The sequence below is a fragment of the Anas acuta genome, chromosome 1, assembly GCF_963932015.1.
Source record: "Anas acuta chromosome 1, bAnaAcu1.1, whole genome shotgun sequence".
NCBI classification, from domain to species: domain Eukaryota; kingdom Metazoa; phylum Chordata; class Aves; order Anseriformes; family Anatidae; genus Anas; species Anas acuta.
Window position 1 is genome coordinate 125,749,166 of NC_088979.1, and position 16,561 is coordinate 125,765,726.

At 38.9% G+C, this 16,561-nt stretch overlaps 1 protein-coding gene across 1 annotated transcript in view; it reads right to left on the bottom strand.

Moving 5' to 3' along the window:
- The window catches only part of LOC137865791 (ovostatin-like), a 30,520-nt gene extending 14,635 nt beyond the window's left edge, over window positions 1-15,885 (bottom strand). The window contains exons 1-18 of the mRNA XM_068701242.1: window positions 15,584-15,885; window positions 14,551-14,734; window positions 13,670-13,826; window positions 12,721-12,773; window positions 12,213-12,233; window positions 11,190-11,358; window positions 9,562-9,646; window positions 8,747-8,864; window positions 7,901-8,021; window positions 7,572-7,681; window positions 6,796-6,954; window positions 5,797-6,024; window positions 5,512-5,569; window positions 4,129-4,274; window positions 3,537-3,686; window positions 2,648-2,818; window positions 1,941-2,070; window positions 482-569 (exon numbers count right to left, since the gene is read on the bottom strand). Coding sequence (XP_068557343.1) covers window positions 482-569; window positions 1,941-2,070; window positions 2,648-2,818; window positions 3,537-3,686; window positions 4,129-4,274; window positions 5,512-5,569; window positions 5,797-6,024; window positions 6,796-6,954; window positions 7,572-7,681; window positions 7,901-8,021; window positions 8,747-8,864; window positions 9,562-9,646; window positions 11,190-11,358; window positions 12,213-12,233; window positions 12,721-12,773; window positions 13,670-13,826; window positions 14,551-14,734; window positions 15,584-15,648 — 2,213 coding nt within the window. The 5' untranslated portion in view covers window positions 15,649-15,885. The remainder of the gene's footprint in view (window positions 1-481; window positions 570-1,940; window positions 2,071-2,647; window positions 2,819-3,536; window positions 3,687-4,128; window positions 4,275-5,511; window positions 5,570-5,796; window positions 6,025-6,795; window positions 6,955-7,571; window positions 7,682-7,900; window positions 8,022-8,746; window positions 8,865-9,561; window positions 9,647-11,189; window positions 11,359-12,212; window positions 12,234-12,720; window positions 12,774-13,669; window positions 13,827-14,550; window positions 14,735-15,583) is intronic.
- Between the last annotated feature and the right edge of the window lie 676 nt (window positions 15,886-16,561).

The window sequence follows — 16,561 nt, forward strand, 5'->3', positions numbered from 1 at the left end:
GAACATACTGAAAAAAAATGAAAAAAAAATAGAATGGATGCATAGTTAAGACAGAGATATTCTCTTTGCAGAAGCTATTATAACTTGGAAAGAAACAAAAACAAAACAAAACAAACAAACAAACAAAAACAACAATAACAACTGAGTTTTCTGCTGGTGGAAATAAAAAATATAATGAACAATAACAAGTTTTCCTCCTGTTTTTGTCTAAACAAATTCTCTTATTTTATTCTTAGCCCTTATTCTTTCTCCTCATCAGAAGAATAGTAGCAGAGAAAAGAGCAGATATGAGTCACGGTTCAAGGAAGCTTGATACTGTAAACAAGACTGGGATGTCAAAGATCTGTGAGCACAATGAGTAAAGGAGACTCATATCTACAGAGTAGACATACATTCCATTGCTTCTTCCCAAAATTAATTTCAGCAAGATGCAGCAACTCAAAATTCACAAAAGGTAAGAAATGAAGGTAAAAATACTCACTCAGTATGAATCAGATCCCAAATCCATGTCTCAGGGAAGTATTTCCGAACAGTGTTAACAAGGCTATTACCGATAATCCTTGACTCATCTAGGAAGATTGTATATGGTTAAGTATACTATTAGAGAGGTCAGGCCAGAACAAACAATTAAATGAGATCTGAACTGCAATCAAATATGCTTGAGAGCATAAATGAACACTAAGTATTCCATTGGAGCATTTTTCCATTTTTTCCCATATGAAAAATGAAAACTGTAACAAATATAGGGCATAAGAAGGAACATTTTTTTTACCTATTTTGCCTTCCCAAGGGAAAATACTGGAAAATGTAGATATTTCACAAGGCACTTCACCTTTTTTCACATTGAAAGGTCTCATCATCTAGTTACAAAGGCATTTTTTTGTCCTCTGTCACTAGCTCTCTACAATTTGCGAATGTCAACACTGACCAGAATTTCACCAAAGTATATACAGCTTTACAAACCTCCCTTAGAACTCGATCATTTTACCCTGTCCAGACAACTAAAATAGAGCTGAATACCCACTCAACTGGAAAACTACTTTGATTCAGATGACCAAACTACATGACTGAGATTAAAAACCTAAGACCATGGTCCTGTGGACTTGGATGAGATGTTAAACAAACAATGTAGCATGGAGGTGTTTCCAATTTCCTCAGACTTGTCAGTTATATCATGGAAATTATAGTACTTTGCTATTTTGCTGAAATTAGAATCACAGAATCATAGAAAAAAATATAGGTTGGGAGGAACTTCTGGAGTTTTCCAGTCAAATCTCCTTGAAGTAGGACAAACTTCAAAGTCAGCTCATGTTGCTCAAGGGTCTTGTCCAGCTCTGTTTTGAAAACCTACAGGTATGGAAATCCCAAAACCTGGAGAACCTCTTCCAGTGCAGCATGGCTCTTATGGGGAAGAACTGCTTCCTAGTGTTGAACAGTAATTTCCCTTGTGGTAACCTATGATGATTACTTTTGCTCTTTTGCTGTGAAAACTTAACTAGGAGGAAAAATAAATCATACCATTTGCTGATCTATAAAGTGCTTTTGAGACTATTTGCTAAGTATGCTAAATGCTGTGTGAATTCTTAACATTGGGAATTTGCATTATTTTTCTTCATTGGCATTTCCTTTTATTTAAAAGGAATATATATATATATTTAAATATTTAATTGTGAAAAAAATAAAAAACCTTGAAAAACTGATATCAATTTATGAAAGCAGCATCCCAATATTCTCTGTCTTTCCCATATTCACCTTGTACCTAAGTGAGAGGGAAGTGACTTCACTTCTGTGAGGACTGTCAGCAAGAGATAACAAGAGGCAAACTGTGAAACAGAGACCTATTTCCCAAAACTCATCATGCTATCTGGTATTTTCTACATGCAGCAATTTTGAAGACTAGGCATACTGGGAATGGAGACACATCATGAACTTTCTTTTACCTGCGCCATAGGCACCACCAATGACACCATGTTCTAAATACATATGGTCATCTCCTCGATTTGACATGTCTTCGTTGCACAGAACTGGCTTCCGCAGCACAGAGTTGGTGAAAACCTTCAGGCCCATATCCTGAATGTAAAAGAATCAATGAATTTTGTCACTCAGTGCATGTACTAGCTATCATGCTATGCTATGTTATACTGTGCTATGTTTCCCATCTGGGTTATCATCCCTCATCTCTCTTCTCCCTCCTCACAATGCCAACCTTTCAACCTTGAATGTCACAGGTCACTCTTCTCTCCTACATCTATGTCATTTCTATGATGCAGACACCTGGTGTTCTGTGAAGAGCAGTATTGACAGAGGTTCATTGCAACTGGACAAGGAAAGTCATGGAGACATCCATGGAAACCAGTGGCCTGCATAATGGACTCGGATCTTTACTAGGAATGCTGAGGTCATGAGCCAAGGTCATTGTCCTGTTTAGGAAATGTGTACTGAAACGTGGGCAGGTTCCCAGTGAACATGTCTAATAGTGATTCTCAGTCTTCCTGAGTAAGATGTAGGGTTGAGAAGGCAGAAATTGTGTGACTGGAGGGTTAAGGTAGTTCCAAGGATCAGAATCACCGCCTGAGAAAGTTTAATTCTAATGTGCATGAATTCTTCTGGACTACTTCTCACTTAAAGAGCCACATAGAGCACATACCCTGAAAATCTTGTAGGCATCACCATCACGACTGACATTAACAGGTTCATAGTACAAGCCATCAAAAAAGGTGGTTTTGACTGGGGTGCACTCCTGGGTTTTGTCATCTTGCAGGTTGAGTCCATTGTAGTAATAGCCATGTAAATCACTCAAACGAAGCCGGTAGTACACCTGGGAGGTGAGAACAACAGATGTAAAAACAAGGAAAGGTCCCAGGCAGGTGCAAAATTCTGCTTCACCAAAGCCCTGGGCTTTGGTGAGCCAGCTCTAAGACACGGTGATACAGTATAAGGGCTCTCTCTGTTATACCATGAAAAACTTTCATGAGTGCAGACTGAAAGTGTAGTAAGTCCAGTGAAAACTATGTGACAGGATTTACAATGCAGTCCATTCTAAAGCATCCTCATGGTGCAGCATGTATCCACTCTCTCACTTCAAGACAAAATGCCTCTGAAAGCATGAAATGAGCAGGATCTCTATAGTTTTTCAAAAGTATGGGGCTCTTTCTTTCTTTCTTTTTCTTTCTTTCTTTCTTTCTTTCTTTCTCTCTCTCTCTCTCTCTCTCTCTCTCTCTCTCTTTCTTTCTTTCTTTCTTTCTTTCTTTCTTTCTTTCTTTCTTTCTTTCTTTCTTTCTTTCTCTCCTTCTCTCTTTCTTTCGGCATACTGTTGAAATGTGTAATGCTGCTGTGCATTCCAAAATTAAGTATTCCACTACCAGCTTTGAAGTGCACAACTGCTATTATTTTATTTATTTTTTTCAATCACTGAGGTGCCTGTTTATATAGGAAAAAGAAAAATGCAGTCAGCAACAGAGAGAGAGATGGGCATTGGAATTGTTATTCTGGATTTCCCTAGATCAAAACAACACAACCCGGGGGATGTGGCTTACGCTCTCAGCAGATAATTCTCGCTCAGGCCGAAGAAGAAAGACACTCTGATCAACAGCTCTCAGAGCACAGTAGGAGTTGGCAGCAGCTTCAAGGTGGAGACTGATGTTAGAGCCTGGGAGACCCTGCTTCTCAGAGAATTTGAGCCGGAGCTGGAAAAGAATAAGTCAGACAAACAAATAGAAATTAGGAGAATTAGCTTGGCACATACATCTAAATCTTGCCTTTCACCAGCATGCATTCTATTCTCTATTCTCTGTGGGGCAAAGCTCCTGCTGTTAGACAGCCCTTCTGAATCTCTGTTCACTGAAAATTCCTAGTCACTGTGATTCCCTAGTCATCTCTTCCTCCCCACTTCATTGAGAACTTAGTCTGAGTTTGAGCATATGTGTCAATTCCAGGGACAGCTTCTCAAGTTACTAGGCACGTCTGTACCTTTTCCATTCCTAAATGCCATCCTGAGTGCAGAGTTCATAATGAAGTCATTCCCTAACTCTTCCCTCAGGAAAACAAACAAACAAACAAACAAAACAACAACAACAACAACAAAAAGACACCAGGTGTAGCCCTCAATAAGAAAGCAAAGTTTTTCACCTTGTTCTTGAAGCATATATCACTGTGTATCCAGGAGCTGTCAGCCACTATCTCCCCATGAGGATGCACTGTGTAGAGCAACAGTCTAGCACTGGGGGCAAGCTTCTCACTGACGGTCAATGTAATGGAGAATGTACCTCTGGGAACTGTGGAAGAAGCATGGAACAAGGGAAGAGAGGCCAACAAAAGAGATCAGACATGGTCTCAGCATTGGTGGAAGGACTATGTATTTGTTCATAACCTACCTACACCTGCAACTTTTAAAACAGGGATGCTGGATACTGAGAGACTGATCTTTCAGTGGCTGAGGAAAAACTCCTATCAGCAAAATGCCAGATACAAACTAGATAATGCTGTGAGCAGGATACTTTGCAAAGAGGGTTCTGAGCTCGGTATAAGCTAGACAGCAAAATCTGTGCATGATTCTACAAAAGAGCAAAACTTTGCCTTTGGATCTCAAACCTAGAACCTCCTATATCAGATGAGATAGACCAGTTATATAGACCAGCTAAAAGATCATTCTTTAACACTAAGAACTATGAAGTTCTTGTCAATATGGATCACAACTACTAGAGCAGGGGCTAAGCTTTCAAATATATTTTGGTGAGTTACACATTGTTGCATACCTTACTATTGGTTAGCCACCAATAATATGGGAAAACCACATGGCTTCAAGCTGATTTAATGAAGGGAGAACCATGCGACAGGGCTGCCTTTCTGTAAACTGTGGTGAAATACATACTGTGCAGCCATAGTGCCTGAGTACCCGGAGAAAGACCAAAGGTGACAAATACTAAACTACAGGTCCTATATGTGGAGTTAGGCTTACTTAACACACCTACTGAAGACTGGAAACGGACCTGGTTCTGCAAGAAAATATGTTTTTAACAATGAAAAAAAATTTTGAGTTCTATTTGTTGCATTTGCAGGATTAAATTCTTCTCATTCATTGGAGATTTCCAAAACTTCAATGAATTCCAAGCAGTTAATTGCTAAATATCCCTCTCAAAGGGGACACCCATTCTTTAAATTTCAGAATTTTTTAATATTTAATTGGTGAAGGCTTGGATGTCACAGAGTAACTGAAATTGTAAATATTCTTTGAAAAAAAGAGATAAAGAAGAAATAAAATAGAAAAGGTTACATTCCTCCTGTTTTCATCTTTCAACTTACAAGATCAATTTGATTATTATATGGAGTATTAGTTAGAATCTGCATCAAAAGTGAATGATACTGTAAGTGGTGAAATTTGATGAAGTTTAAGATCTAGCATCTGATTTAGCTGTAGTTTTCTGCTTTCATCTCATCTTACATAACTTACTAATGCTCTGCTGCTAGGAATGGTGCTTTGAAGTAACAGCAGTAATGCAGCCTAGAACTTACCTTGAGAGATGCTGACTTGCTTTTGGCCATTGAGAACAATTTTTCCTTTTGCCGTCACCTAAGCATAGAAAAAATGTATGAGATGGAATCAAAAGCACCTCCTACCTTCCCCCACAAAATGGCATTGAGTGGTATTCTGAGAAGCTCTTCAGGGGCTATCAAGTCAAGCTGTGATTTATAGCCACTGGCTGACCTGGAGATTTCTACCTGGAGATTTCTGCCTTGTATAGTGTTCAAGAGAAGGTGGAAGAAAAGAGGCATTGTGGGAACTGAGGTAGCGCTTACCACATAGTAGAAGTTTGTGTGGTTGGCATTTCTATACCCTTTTCTGTTCAGGACATAGTGAACATTGATCTTTCTCTGCTGGCCACAGCTTAGTTTCTCCTCCACTGGCTCAATTCTCACAAAGCTGTTGGTCCGTGAGTAGAAGCGACGGACAAAGAACAAAGCTTGAGGTTCATTGTCATTTCTCCACATCAAGAAGTCTGCACAGTCATCTGGTGCCTGTGTGGCCTATGATGCAGAAGAGGTATACATGAGGAATCAACAAAGTGGAAAATAATAAATTGACAGGTGAGACTAAGGCATCTTTCCTCTAAAATAACCTGTTGGGAAATTGGTTTTGTGGGGTTGTTTAAACTAAGAGCAAGAGCTGGTGTGAAAAATTTGTGTTCCTTGAGTCCACAGTGGAAGCATTTCTGGATACCTCAATATATCCACACATCCATGGCACATTGCAGGAGGAATGGTATTTCAGATTCTTGATGGACTGGAACAGGTTGTTAGGACTTAATGTTGAGTTGGAATGGCTTTGGTCTCAAACACCATGCTGATTCTCACCTCCTCCCATCACAACAGAAAAAAGACATGAGAACATGAGAAGACCATGTTGTGGTAATGGGCATGGACATCTGCCAGCAGAAATGCAGGGAAGAAGGTGGGTGTGCTACCAAGCTGGGTGGGGAAGGCAGGGCAGGCTGTGAAGAAGGTCCTCTAGTCCACAGAATAAAAAGAAGAAAGATGGCAGCACAAAGGGCTTCTAAGCTGAGGAAAAAGTAGGGAGGTGATGAAAATCACTGCAGACAAAACGCTCCTGAGGTGCAGTCTGCTGCTTCTCGGGAATTAACATTTTCTCATACTGGTTTTGCACAAGTTGCAGGTGTTGGTGGACTGAGTGCCTGCTTTCCCCACCTGAAACAATTTGCCAGCACCCGCTGTTTGCTTCTATAATTCCTCTCTCTGATGAAGTATTTTTTCAGGAGTTAGACTGGGGCTCATACTTACTCTCAGCTTAAAACTGGGATCAAAGAAGTCAGATGTGTTGATGGAAAAGGCAGCAATGCCATTCTTGTCAGTGGTGTAGTTGGCATGGTATTCTCCATTGACCTCCAGCACGACTATCCTATTGGCAAGAGGCTTGTCTTCCATATTTGTCACACTGATCTGAACACAAAAAATACACAAAGGATTTGGGTTGGAAAAAAAAAAAGTAAGAAATTTTCTGCTCACCAGAGGATAATAACTTAAGCACTAATGACATTTTCGGGGAGTATAATTCAGTAAGCTTCTGGACATCCATATGCAACCTTTCTTCTGCACTGCATATACGGACAATGCTGAATAGCTCATCCTTATTTCTGTGCCTGGGTTTATCCTGAATGTGCAGGTTGGGAAGAATTTGGATGTTCTCTAGCACTTGTACTGCTATAAGTAAACATCTGCATGACTGTGTGATGCAATGTAGGGTAAATTTTGCCTTCAGTTAGGCACTGCTGTTGCTGCAGTAGTTTCTTGCAGACCTGTCTTCACCACATATGACCTTTCACTTACCCATCTCTCAGGCATTCTCTAATTATGGCTGAGGGCATTATCGATACAATTTTCTTATTTTTTCTAGGAACATCTAATATAATGTCAGAACTATGCAGCAATCATTGCTATGCAACATTATCAAGGGAAGCTATCAGTACATACTAAAAGGGCAGCCATAAACAGGGCAACATAGAAATCATGCTGGACCTGAGGGAGTTCTTTCTAAATGTATCTTCTCAGCTACTCACCTCACCAAAGTAAGGAATTCCCCTCTTGTAATACAGATCCATATTCCTGAACATCACTCTGTCATTTTCTTGGTTAACTGCAACATAGTCATAGTCTTTTATCTGGATACCTGTAAAACACACCCAGTATAAAGGGGAGAAAACAGAAATGGGCAGAAAACAGTTTCTTTTGAAAGTTATATGGAGAAGTGGTGTTCTGGAGGAAGAGCTACACATAAAATGGTGATTGTTCACCATTTGATGCACAGATTGGGATCCAGGAGATTCCTCTCAAGAAGTATTACCCTTTAGACTTACTCAACTACTTCTCAACCTTCACTTAGTGTTACCTGTCCCATTTTCAGTGACGATGGTTTCTACGTTGAGCCTGGCATACATCCTGGCATAGCTGCGGTAGAGCTGGAAAGTTTTGGTGGAGATGACAGTGCTGAGACAACCATCCTTCCCAAGCTGAAAAAAGAGCACAAATAGAAAAGCCCATTGTCCTCAAGGTTTGGAAAACTGCTCCTCAACCTGTATTATCAGGTCTCTGAAGAGCTTCATGCCTCTGCTCACATTTCCTTCAGCTTTTACTTTTTACTCACTCCCCTTCTACCTTACACTTCTTACCCTCCAGCTCCCCACCATTTCACGGAGAATCTTCTCTCCTCCCTGCCCCTCATCCTCTCTGCACTCACATCCCTTCTCAAACCCACCTTGTATGATGCTTGAGCTCTATTATAAGAGCTTCTTTAAAGCACTTTGAACCTGATGTAGTTGAGAAATTAATAATCAGTTTAACAATGTGTCCTCAAAGACTCCCAGCAGAGGTCTGCTGATTATCCCCAGTAAGAACACAGACCTAGCATTTTAGGAATAATCACAAATTCATAGTTTTATAAGTTTCCATCCCTCCAATTGACTCTTAAGTGTCAGAACTTAAATTTCTAATGAAAAATTATTTCCTTTCTCCCCCTTTCTTGAAGGGGAATGGCAAAAGCCAGCCTCCTTATGAGGTCATTGGTAAAAACTACCTTTGTGGTCTTTCAGCATTGCCTGTAAGATACTGAGACAAAAATATGCCTCTGGGATTATCTCTCTGGTGTTCCCCAGGAAATGAATGGGGCCTTCATACACTGTGTTACATGCTGAGTAGTAAAGTTCAACAGGAAGAAAGCCTTAGGCCTGTATCATACCAGTCCGGTGACAGCTTCACAGGTTGGTTTCCGGCTTTGCTTACATCGTGGGCTATAGAAACGCTCCTGACACACATTGATTCTTGCATTCCCCTGCACTGGTTGGCCATAAGTGTACCTAAGAGAGGAGAAGAAACAAGAATCCAATTATGTCAAATTAGCATGAAACCTGCAAATACTGTGGGGTGTTGCAGGCTCTAAATCCCTCAGAAGTGCCCAGAGCACAGTCAGAAGAGCAGCTAGGAATTAGGACTAGTTAGCCCTACCTGAATTCCCTTCAACTATTTTTAGGCAGTCTTTGGCATCTTATTTTAAAAGCCCGCTTTATGATTGATTTGGTGCAGCCATTCTTTAAGGCCTACAGCTGGAAAAGGATGCTGGACTCAGGTTTGGGATATTATTCCCTCCTGCTTGGTTTTCCTCATTATTGCCTTACACAAAGCAGGACGTATTGCAGTCCTTGGTGCTCAGGCTTATGCCAATCTGTCTTTTGGCAATGTTACAACCAGAAATCCTATTTATCGTCTGTCCTCCTTACTATTTCTCTCCTCTGTACTATAAAATCAACAGCTATTGAGCATGTACCATTTGACACCTTCAGACTGCTGAACAAACACAAATCCTCCCGGTTCTAATTCTTCTATGGAGCAGAGTGGAGTTATCATCATGTTTCATGCCATGGAAGCCATAGCTAAAGGAATTCCTACAGTCCATACATGAATCAGCAGCAGGCTTCTTGTTTCACAGCATGTCACACCTTCCTCTTTCCCATGTTTCTTGTTCACATATATGTCATTCTCAGCTTTAATACTTACGAGGCGCAAACATTCACCCTGATTTCTTCATCAAAGAAGGAGATCCTCCTAGGCACACTAGTTGTCACTTCAAACTTTGGCAGCACTGGGAAAGCAAGGTGAATATGATTGATCAGCGGTAGCATGCCATAAGCAGGTGTGTATGAGGAAGACAGTAAAAAACAGTAGTTGGCAAAAGCATTTTCACCAACATGGGAGAAAGAAGTCTACCTAGGATTTCACTGTATAATATTATTGGACAATAAATTTAACTTAAGCAGTAAGATGAATAACTTTTAATGCAATAATAACCATCATAATAATGATAATAGCCGCAGTAGAAACTATGATAAATCACTTTAGTTGGGCATGCATTTTCTTCAAGGGAAATGTGGGAGTAATACTGATGTGTAAATATAGTTAAGCCCTGTAGAGCAGAAGATACTACGTAATCCAGCCCTACTGAAGAAGAAAGGTCACTGATTAAGTGAAACAGTAAAATAAAACAGGTCCCACTCCTTTGTCACACCCTCTTTTCAGCCTATCCTTTATTCCAGGTCACCAGCAATAACAAAAACGCAGCTGGAACAAGCCTTTTTTTCACACACCTGTACACAGGAGACTGAAAGGTATGAAAGAAATCTGGTGGGTGAGCAGGAAAGGTGTTACACTGCCATAAAAAAAAAAAAAAAGAAAGAAAGAAAGAAAGAAAAAGGAAGGGAAAAAGAAAAAGAAAAAGGAAGGGAAAAAGAAAAAGAAAAAGGAAGGGAAAAAGAAAAAGAAAAAGGAAGGGAAAAAGAAAAAGAAAAAGAAAAAGGAAGGGAAAAAGAAAAAGAAAAAGGAAGGGAAAAAGAAAAAGAAAAAGGAAGGGAAAAAGAAAAAGAAAAAGGAAGGGAAAAAGAAAAAGAAAAAGAAAAAGAAAAGGAAAAAGAAAAAAAAGAAAAAGAAAAAGAAAAAGAAAAAGAAAAAGAAAAAGAAAAAGAAAAAGAAAAAGAAAAAGAAAAAGAAAAAGAAAAAGAAAAAGAAAAAGAAAAAGAAAAAGAAAAAGAAAAAGAAAAAGAAAAAGAAAAAAAGGCTGGGAGTTGTCCAAGCCTTCTCTAGGCATTATTAGGGAAAACCTGCCACAACCTATAAGATGAAAAAATTGTGAAATTAAAATGAATTGGGTGACTCCCCTGTAAGGGGATCACTATGAATGCTTTGACACCTCCACTGCTCATTATTTTCCATCTTGCACTTCCACTGGTTATCCAGCGTCTTCCAGTAATGACCTGGTAACCATCATCTACTGTCTGATAGAAAACCTCCTCAGATTTCTGCTGCATATTTTATCCTAGTGCTCTTCATACAATGATACCTCCACAAAACAGGACAGGAACGAGTCAGGTCTCATTAATTTTGCCTCTGAACAAATGAAGAATGTAACACCTGAGTGATAGGGCATGGATCTTAATTCATGAAAAATGTTGTCTCTTTCAGCATTTCTTTTTTAATTCTTGCCTTCTCTTGCTCCACCCAGCTCTCTCCATGTGTTTCTTTCTTAGACATAAACAGGATATTTCAAAGATCTTAAAGTCTTTACTAAAACCTCCCATCCGACTTGGACAGAGCCAGCTTCTGACGCAGTGAAGTTCACAGCACCTGCTTACCATATTCCTCCACTGTGAAGAAGTGGTACTCTTTATCCCCTGACTTCTTCTCCACAACGATGTGGTAGGACCCCAGGATTGGCTCCTGGATTAATGGGAAGGAAAGCTGGACAATGCCATGTGTAGATGTTACGTCCAACCACTGCAGGATCTGGTTTTGCTCTGGGTCCTGAAGAGTGGGATAAAAAGAAAAATGAAAACCTTTGTCACCCTCTTTTTTCTCTTCTTTAAGTTTTGTATCCTGGCATGCTGGCTTAGTGCATTACTGTATGAATGGGAGTTTGGGCTGATAATGTGCATTCTGATTTACCATTAGTTTTCCAGATCTTTTTGCGCGTTAAACAAGCCTAAGTTTTTTTTTTTTAAAAATGATTGTTAGAATTACTTGAGAAGGAACCACTTGCAACCTCTACAGCAGTGTGTAATTATTTTCTATCCAAGGTAATAAAGTGCATGGGAAAAGGTGAAAACTACGTCTTCCATCATCTAAAGATGTTAAGTCCTGCTGACCTAAATCAATGCTGACTTCCAAAGATTCTGGGAGAAAACTTTCAGTTTCAAAGTTGTATTAAAACAGTTGTAAAAGAGGTGGAAGACCCACATCTTCTGACTTACAAAAATTTGACACATTTGACATCTGTGATTCTTAAATATAATACATCTCTATTAAGAATGAATGATTTGAGCTTTATTTACAATTCTGGTAAATACTCTTGCGTAGTATTAGATAAAAACCTTTTTCACACAAGCATTTGAAAGTGCACTACTTGTATACTAGAGCTGATATCATCTAGGAACACTTTTCTGTGAGCCTTCTCCCATAATCTGTGTATGACAAGTTTCCTAAATTGTGATGGAAATAGATTTCATTTGTTTTGGATACTCGGTACTCACAGAAGGGCTAGTGAGGAGTATGCATTTGAAATGGCAAATGAGAAAACCATGTTTTAGGAATGCTGAAGCATTGCAAAGGCTGTGGCCTTTCCAAAGAAATTTACACTTTAATGATGTGGCGTATCTTACCTCAATGATGATTCGTGGATACTGGAGGAGAAAAAAAAAAAAAGAAAAGAAAGGAAAAAAAATAATCAAAACTTCAAGAAATTAACTGTGGAGCTTGAAAAATACTAGGCTATAAAGAACACTGTGAACCCCTTTCTCTGAATACAGAAGACTGTGTCAGGGAAATGATCTGAAATTCATGTCTGTAATTTAAGAGATAATTCTAGGGGGATAACTTGTTTATGAATTTATGTTTTCTACAGAAGCATCCAATCTCTTTCTACAGATCTGGGGCAGGTGAAGTGAAGTGACTACCAAATCTGAGCACTGTGAGAGATTTCCAGGAGTGCTTTCAGAAACTTTGCCCTCTATAAAGGCAGGAAAGAGATGAGGTGTCAACTAACAGAAGTTCTCCCAAAATAGCAGGAGGCCTGTTCCAGTCCCTTATTCAATATACAAGTGAGAGAGTCTCTTTGAAAAGGTACCCCACAAGAGAGCTTGAAAAATCTTGACTATCACTCTTACTTACCATCTCCTGCACAGGTCTGAACTGGCTATCCAAACTGACCACACGAAACATCACTGAAAAATATATAGGACAAAAAAATATTATTTACTTTAGCAGTGGTAAATTACTTTCAATGCATAACTGAAACAAAATTTGTTCAGGCTTTTAGGAGGAACTAATAAGTACTTGGAAATTAGAGAACGAGAAAACATTTTCTTATCCTAGCCAGTGAAAAACAAAACAGAACAAAACAAAACACTTATCAGCTGAAATGTCTTTGATACTGACCATCCAGGACTAAACTAACTTATAAAGTGAATACAAATATCCTACATTATCATCAGTTGTTCTTGAAGGATTCAGTTCTTTGGAGTGTTTCCTAAGAAACTACCTATACAAATCACTTCAATGAAACAATCAAAATGAAGGAAGACGGTATCTTTATTCTGATTTTAAACCCTGCAGCACTGTAACTTGCTTAAACAAAAGACACAACTAACTATAACACAGACAGTAGTCATTTAACTATGGTAATTAAACCAGCTCTAAGAATTAGATTAGCAGTTAACTATAAAGAGCTGTTGACAGGAAACAACATGCTCAAATTATTTTTATATGAATTTTAATTCCAAGCTTAACCTATTATTTTCTGTATTTTTTCAGGATGCTCTTTGCATGATTGATCTCAGTAAATCTGGCAGAACTCAAAATTATGTAAATGAAATTAACGCAGAAAAGGCACATGAACCTTATTTGTTTCTTGCAATTCTATGAAATGGTTCTGTTTTTCACTGACTTTTGATGTGCCCAGAGTCAGATGACAATTACACACTATCTGATGACAATTATACTCTATACACTGTCTTCGCAGTCTGCTGTCTTTTCCTCCACAAGAGAAGTCCTTGTCATTCATGACCCACCCTTGCACTTATTTTCCCAGGTCACTATCTGACTCAAACTCCCAAGCCACCTTTTTGCCCTGGTTTGTAGATGGGTTTGTCCGTCTGGATGAAAAGAGTGTTATCCACATTCTCGATTGCCACTGATCTTCTCTCAGCTAAGTGAACTGTGGAGCCTTTGGCAGAGAAAGAAATGAATGCCAAGGGGTCAGAACCAGCAGGAGGAACCTGGAGAGAAACAAAACCCCAGAAGAAAAGTGTTAAATGAGGCATGTTGAAGTGAGCTGATGCTTCGGATTCTTGAGTAAGATACTGACTGTGAAGTGAATCATTAATAGCTTGTGCTAAGTCATGAGAAACCCCACATTTACCAGTGACATAGTCTCTGGTAAACTATGCTGTGGAAATTTCTGTCACCATGTAGCAAGGTTTTAAGCTATGCCCTATCCTAAGCATTTGCTCATCTCATGTAGCTACGTGCCTATAGGCAAGCAAGCTTCCTAGCTGTACAGCTCAGTTCTGATGTGTTTATCCTGCTGCATTCTGGAAGATGTAATCTTGGGTCTTGTTTGTCATATTTGTCCTGATCTTGCAGAGTCATAGAAAAGGGAATGAGCATTTCCCTTCTGGATTCTCCAGTGACTTGACAATTCTCCCTTAGCAATTATGACAGTTCCATAGGACATATGCACCTGGGATGGCAATTAAAAGCGTTTTTCTATTCACTCCATGAAGGGAGATGAAAAGCCTTTCTCCAGCTCTCCTCTACAACCCAGATATCTTTATTATTTTTTTTTCTGTCTTTATTGTCAGCTTTTCCAACAGTTTAATATTATTTTTGTCATATTGTATGCCTGCACTTTTCACCTTTATACTCTCACTGACAAAGACAGTGGCACTGAAATATTTCCAGCTTCTACACCCTCTTTAGTAGTCTCAAAAGAGAAAATACCTTGAACTCGCAGCACTTGAAGAAATCATTCTTTGTTACAAACTCCTCAAAGAGAGTTGTCTGGATGTTGTTGTATTCCAGGACAACGCTCAGGGACAAAGGCTCGCTGAGGCTGTGGAACTGCACACAGGCGGTCTGTGGAGAGTCGCTCCTCACTACTGTTGGTACCAGCAGCACATACTGACTGCAAGAAGGCAAGACCAGTTCAGAGAGTTCAGTCACAGAGGAAAGCAATAGCAAACAGGACAGGAAAACACCACAGAAATGCTATACATGTGAAAGAAATAATGCATGACAGCTGATGATTTAGGTCTTCAATGCAATATGAATCACAATCTTTTCTTGATAATTCGATCCATTCCCTCCTTTCCCTCCATCTCGATTTTTGCTTACTCATATTGTCTTTATTGCTATTTTCACTTGCTTAAGTCAGAATGTATGATATTCAAAGATCAAAATTAAAATAATAATTAAAACAAAAATTAAAAACAACAGTGTATCTGAGAAAGTTAAACACCTCACAGTGCTTTCCTTTTGCACTTTTGAGAAGGGTTAAATCCTTTTCTCAAATGGTGTACTTTTGAAAACTGTGACTGAAATCTTTGATTTTCATAAAGCCATAGACACTGACAGTAGTGTATAAGCCCTCATAGCATAGCAAGTGTAGCAATAACAATAACAATAATAACAACAGGATTACTGTTCAGCATAGCTCCTTGGAACCAGACATTACCTGCCCAGTAGGACACTCTCACTCTGTACTGATCATTAGTATTACTTGCTAAGCTAGTCTTGAAAGTCCTCTCAATGCACTTCAGATTTTACCTACTCTGGTTTTAGGTTTCTGTCACTCAAATCAGATTTTGCAGCAGGAGAACATCATTCCAAACCATACTTCATTGTTATCTACTTCAATTTCAAACATATTTCAGAATCTAGGTTACATTACATATTGATGTTCCATGATAAATTAACTACAAGGAAAAAAAATGAAATATTGTATCATAAAAACACATAAGGTATTATCTCTTACGGTTCAGAAGACACTGTGGTGATCCAACTCAAGCAGAAAATACTGAGAAGTATCCTTGACCACATCTCTGTCCTTGAGGAAGAAAGAAGAGAGACTGATCTCAAGTGGACAGCCTGTCTTCTGGCTTTTAAACTGGCCTGGGATGGTGCTCCTCCTTCACAGCTTCAGTCATATTCTAACAAAAAATATCTACATAAAATTTGCATAGGTTCATCTTCCTCTCACCTGTATGTTCTCACACTCTTAGAATTCTCAAACAACAGATTAGGAAAGCTCTCATACTTCACATAGCTTTGTGAGCTAGCCAGACCGGTTCCTGCCAATCTGTTTTATTGAAGCTTAGCTCTGTGATTAACGTCATTGTGTGAAGGTTGCTTAATGTTTCAACTTGTTAATTTTTGCCATTGCTAAAGTATTTCCTTGTTCTGTGAAAATTTTTCCCTAGGAACATCTCACCAAACAGAAGTAATCATAACTCAGGGCTATTGTATGTCTACATAGGAATCTGGGCAGCAAAAATACAACATTCAGTACAACACAGAAGGAAACTCCTATTCCTAATCTGTCTCTGTTACTGCACTCAGTACTATTCAGGAATGGTGTTGGCTAAATGTCTACCATTGTCTACCTGTCAGTGGACAGGACAAGTATATCTCTAGGGAAAGGAATTTTATAACCTTATTTTATTTGTTCATTCATCTCTCTGTCAGTCATCTTTTTCTTCCTCTCCTGCTCCCCTCATCATAGAACTTTTAAGCCGGTTGGTGAATATTAAGTAAATCAGACCAAGAAGGAGAAGTTTTAGAGTAATCAAGCTATATATTTAATCATAAAATATTTTTTCATTGAAAAAGACCTTCTGATATTGTCTCGTCCAATATTTCATTTTAAGTAAGGCTAACTTCAAAGCTTATCCAGTCAAGTTTTGAGTATCTCCAGGGATGAAGAGTCCACATCATCTGCTCCCATGCTTAACCA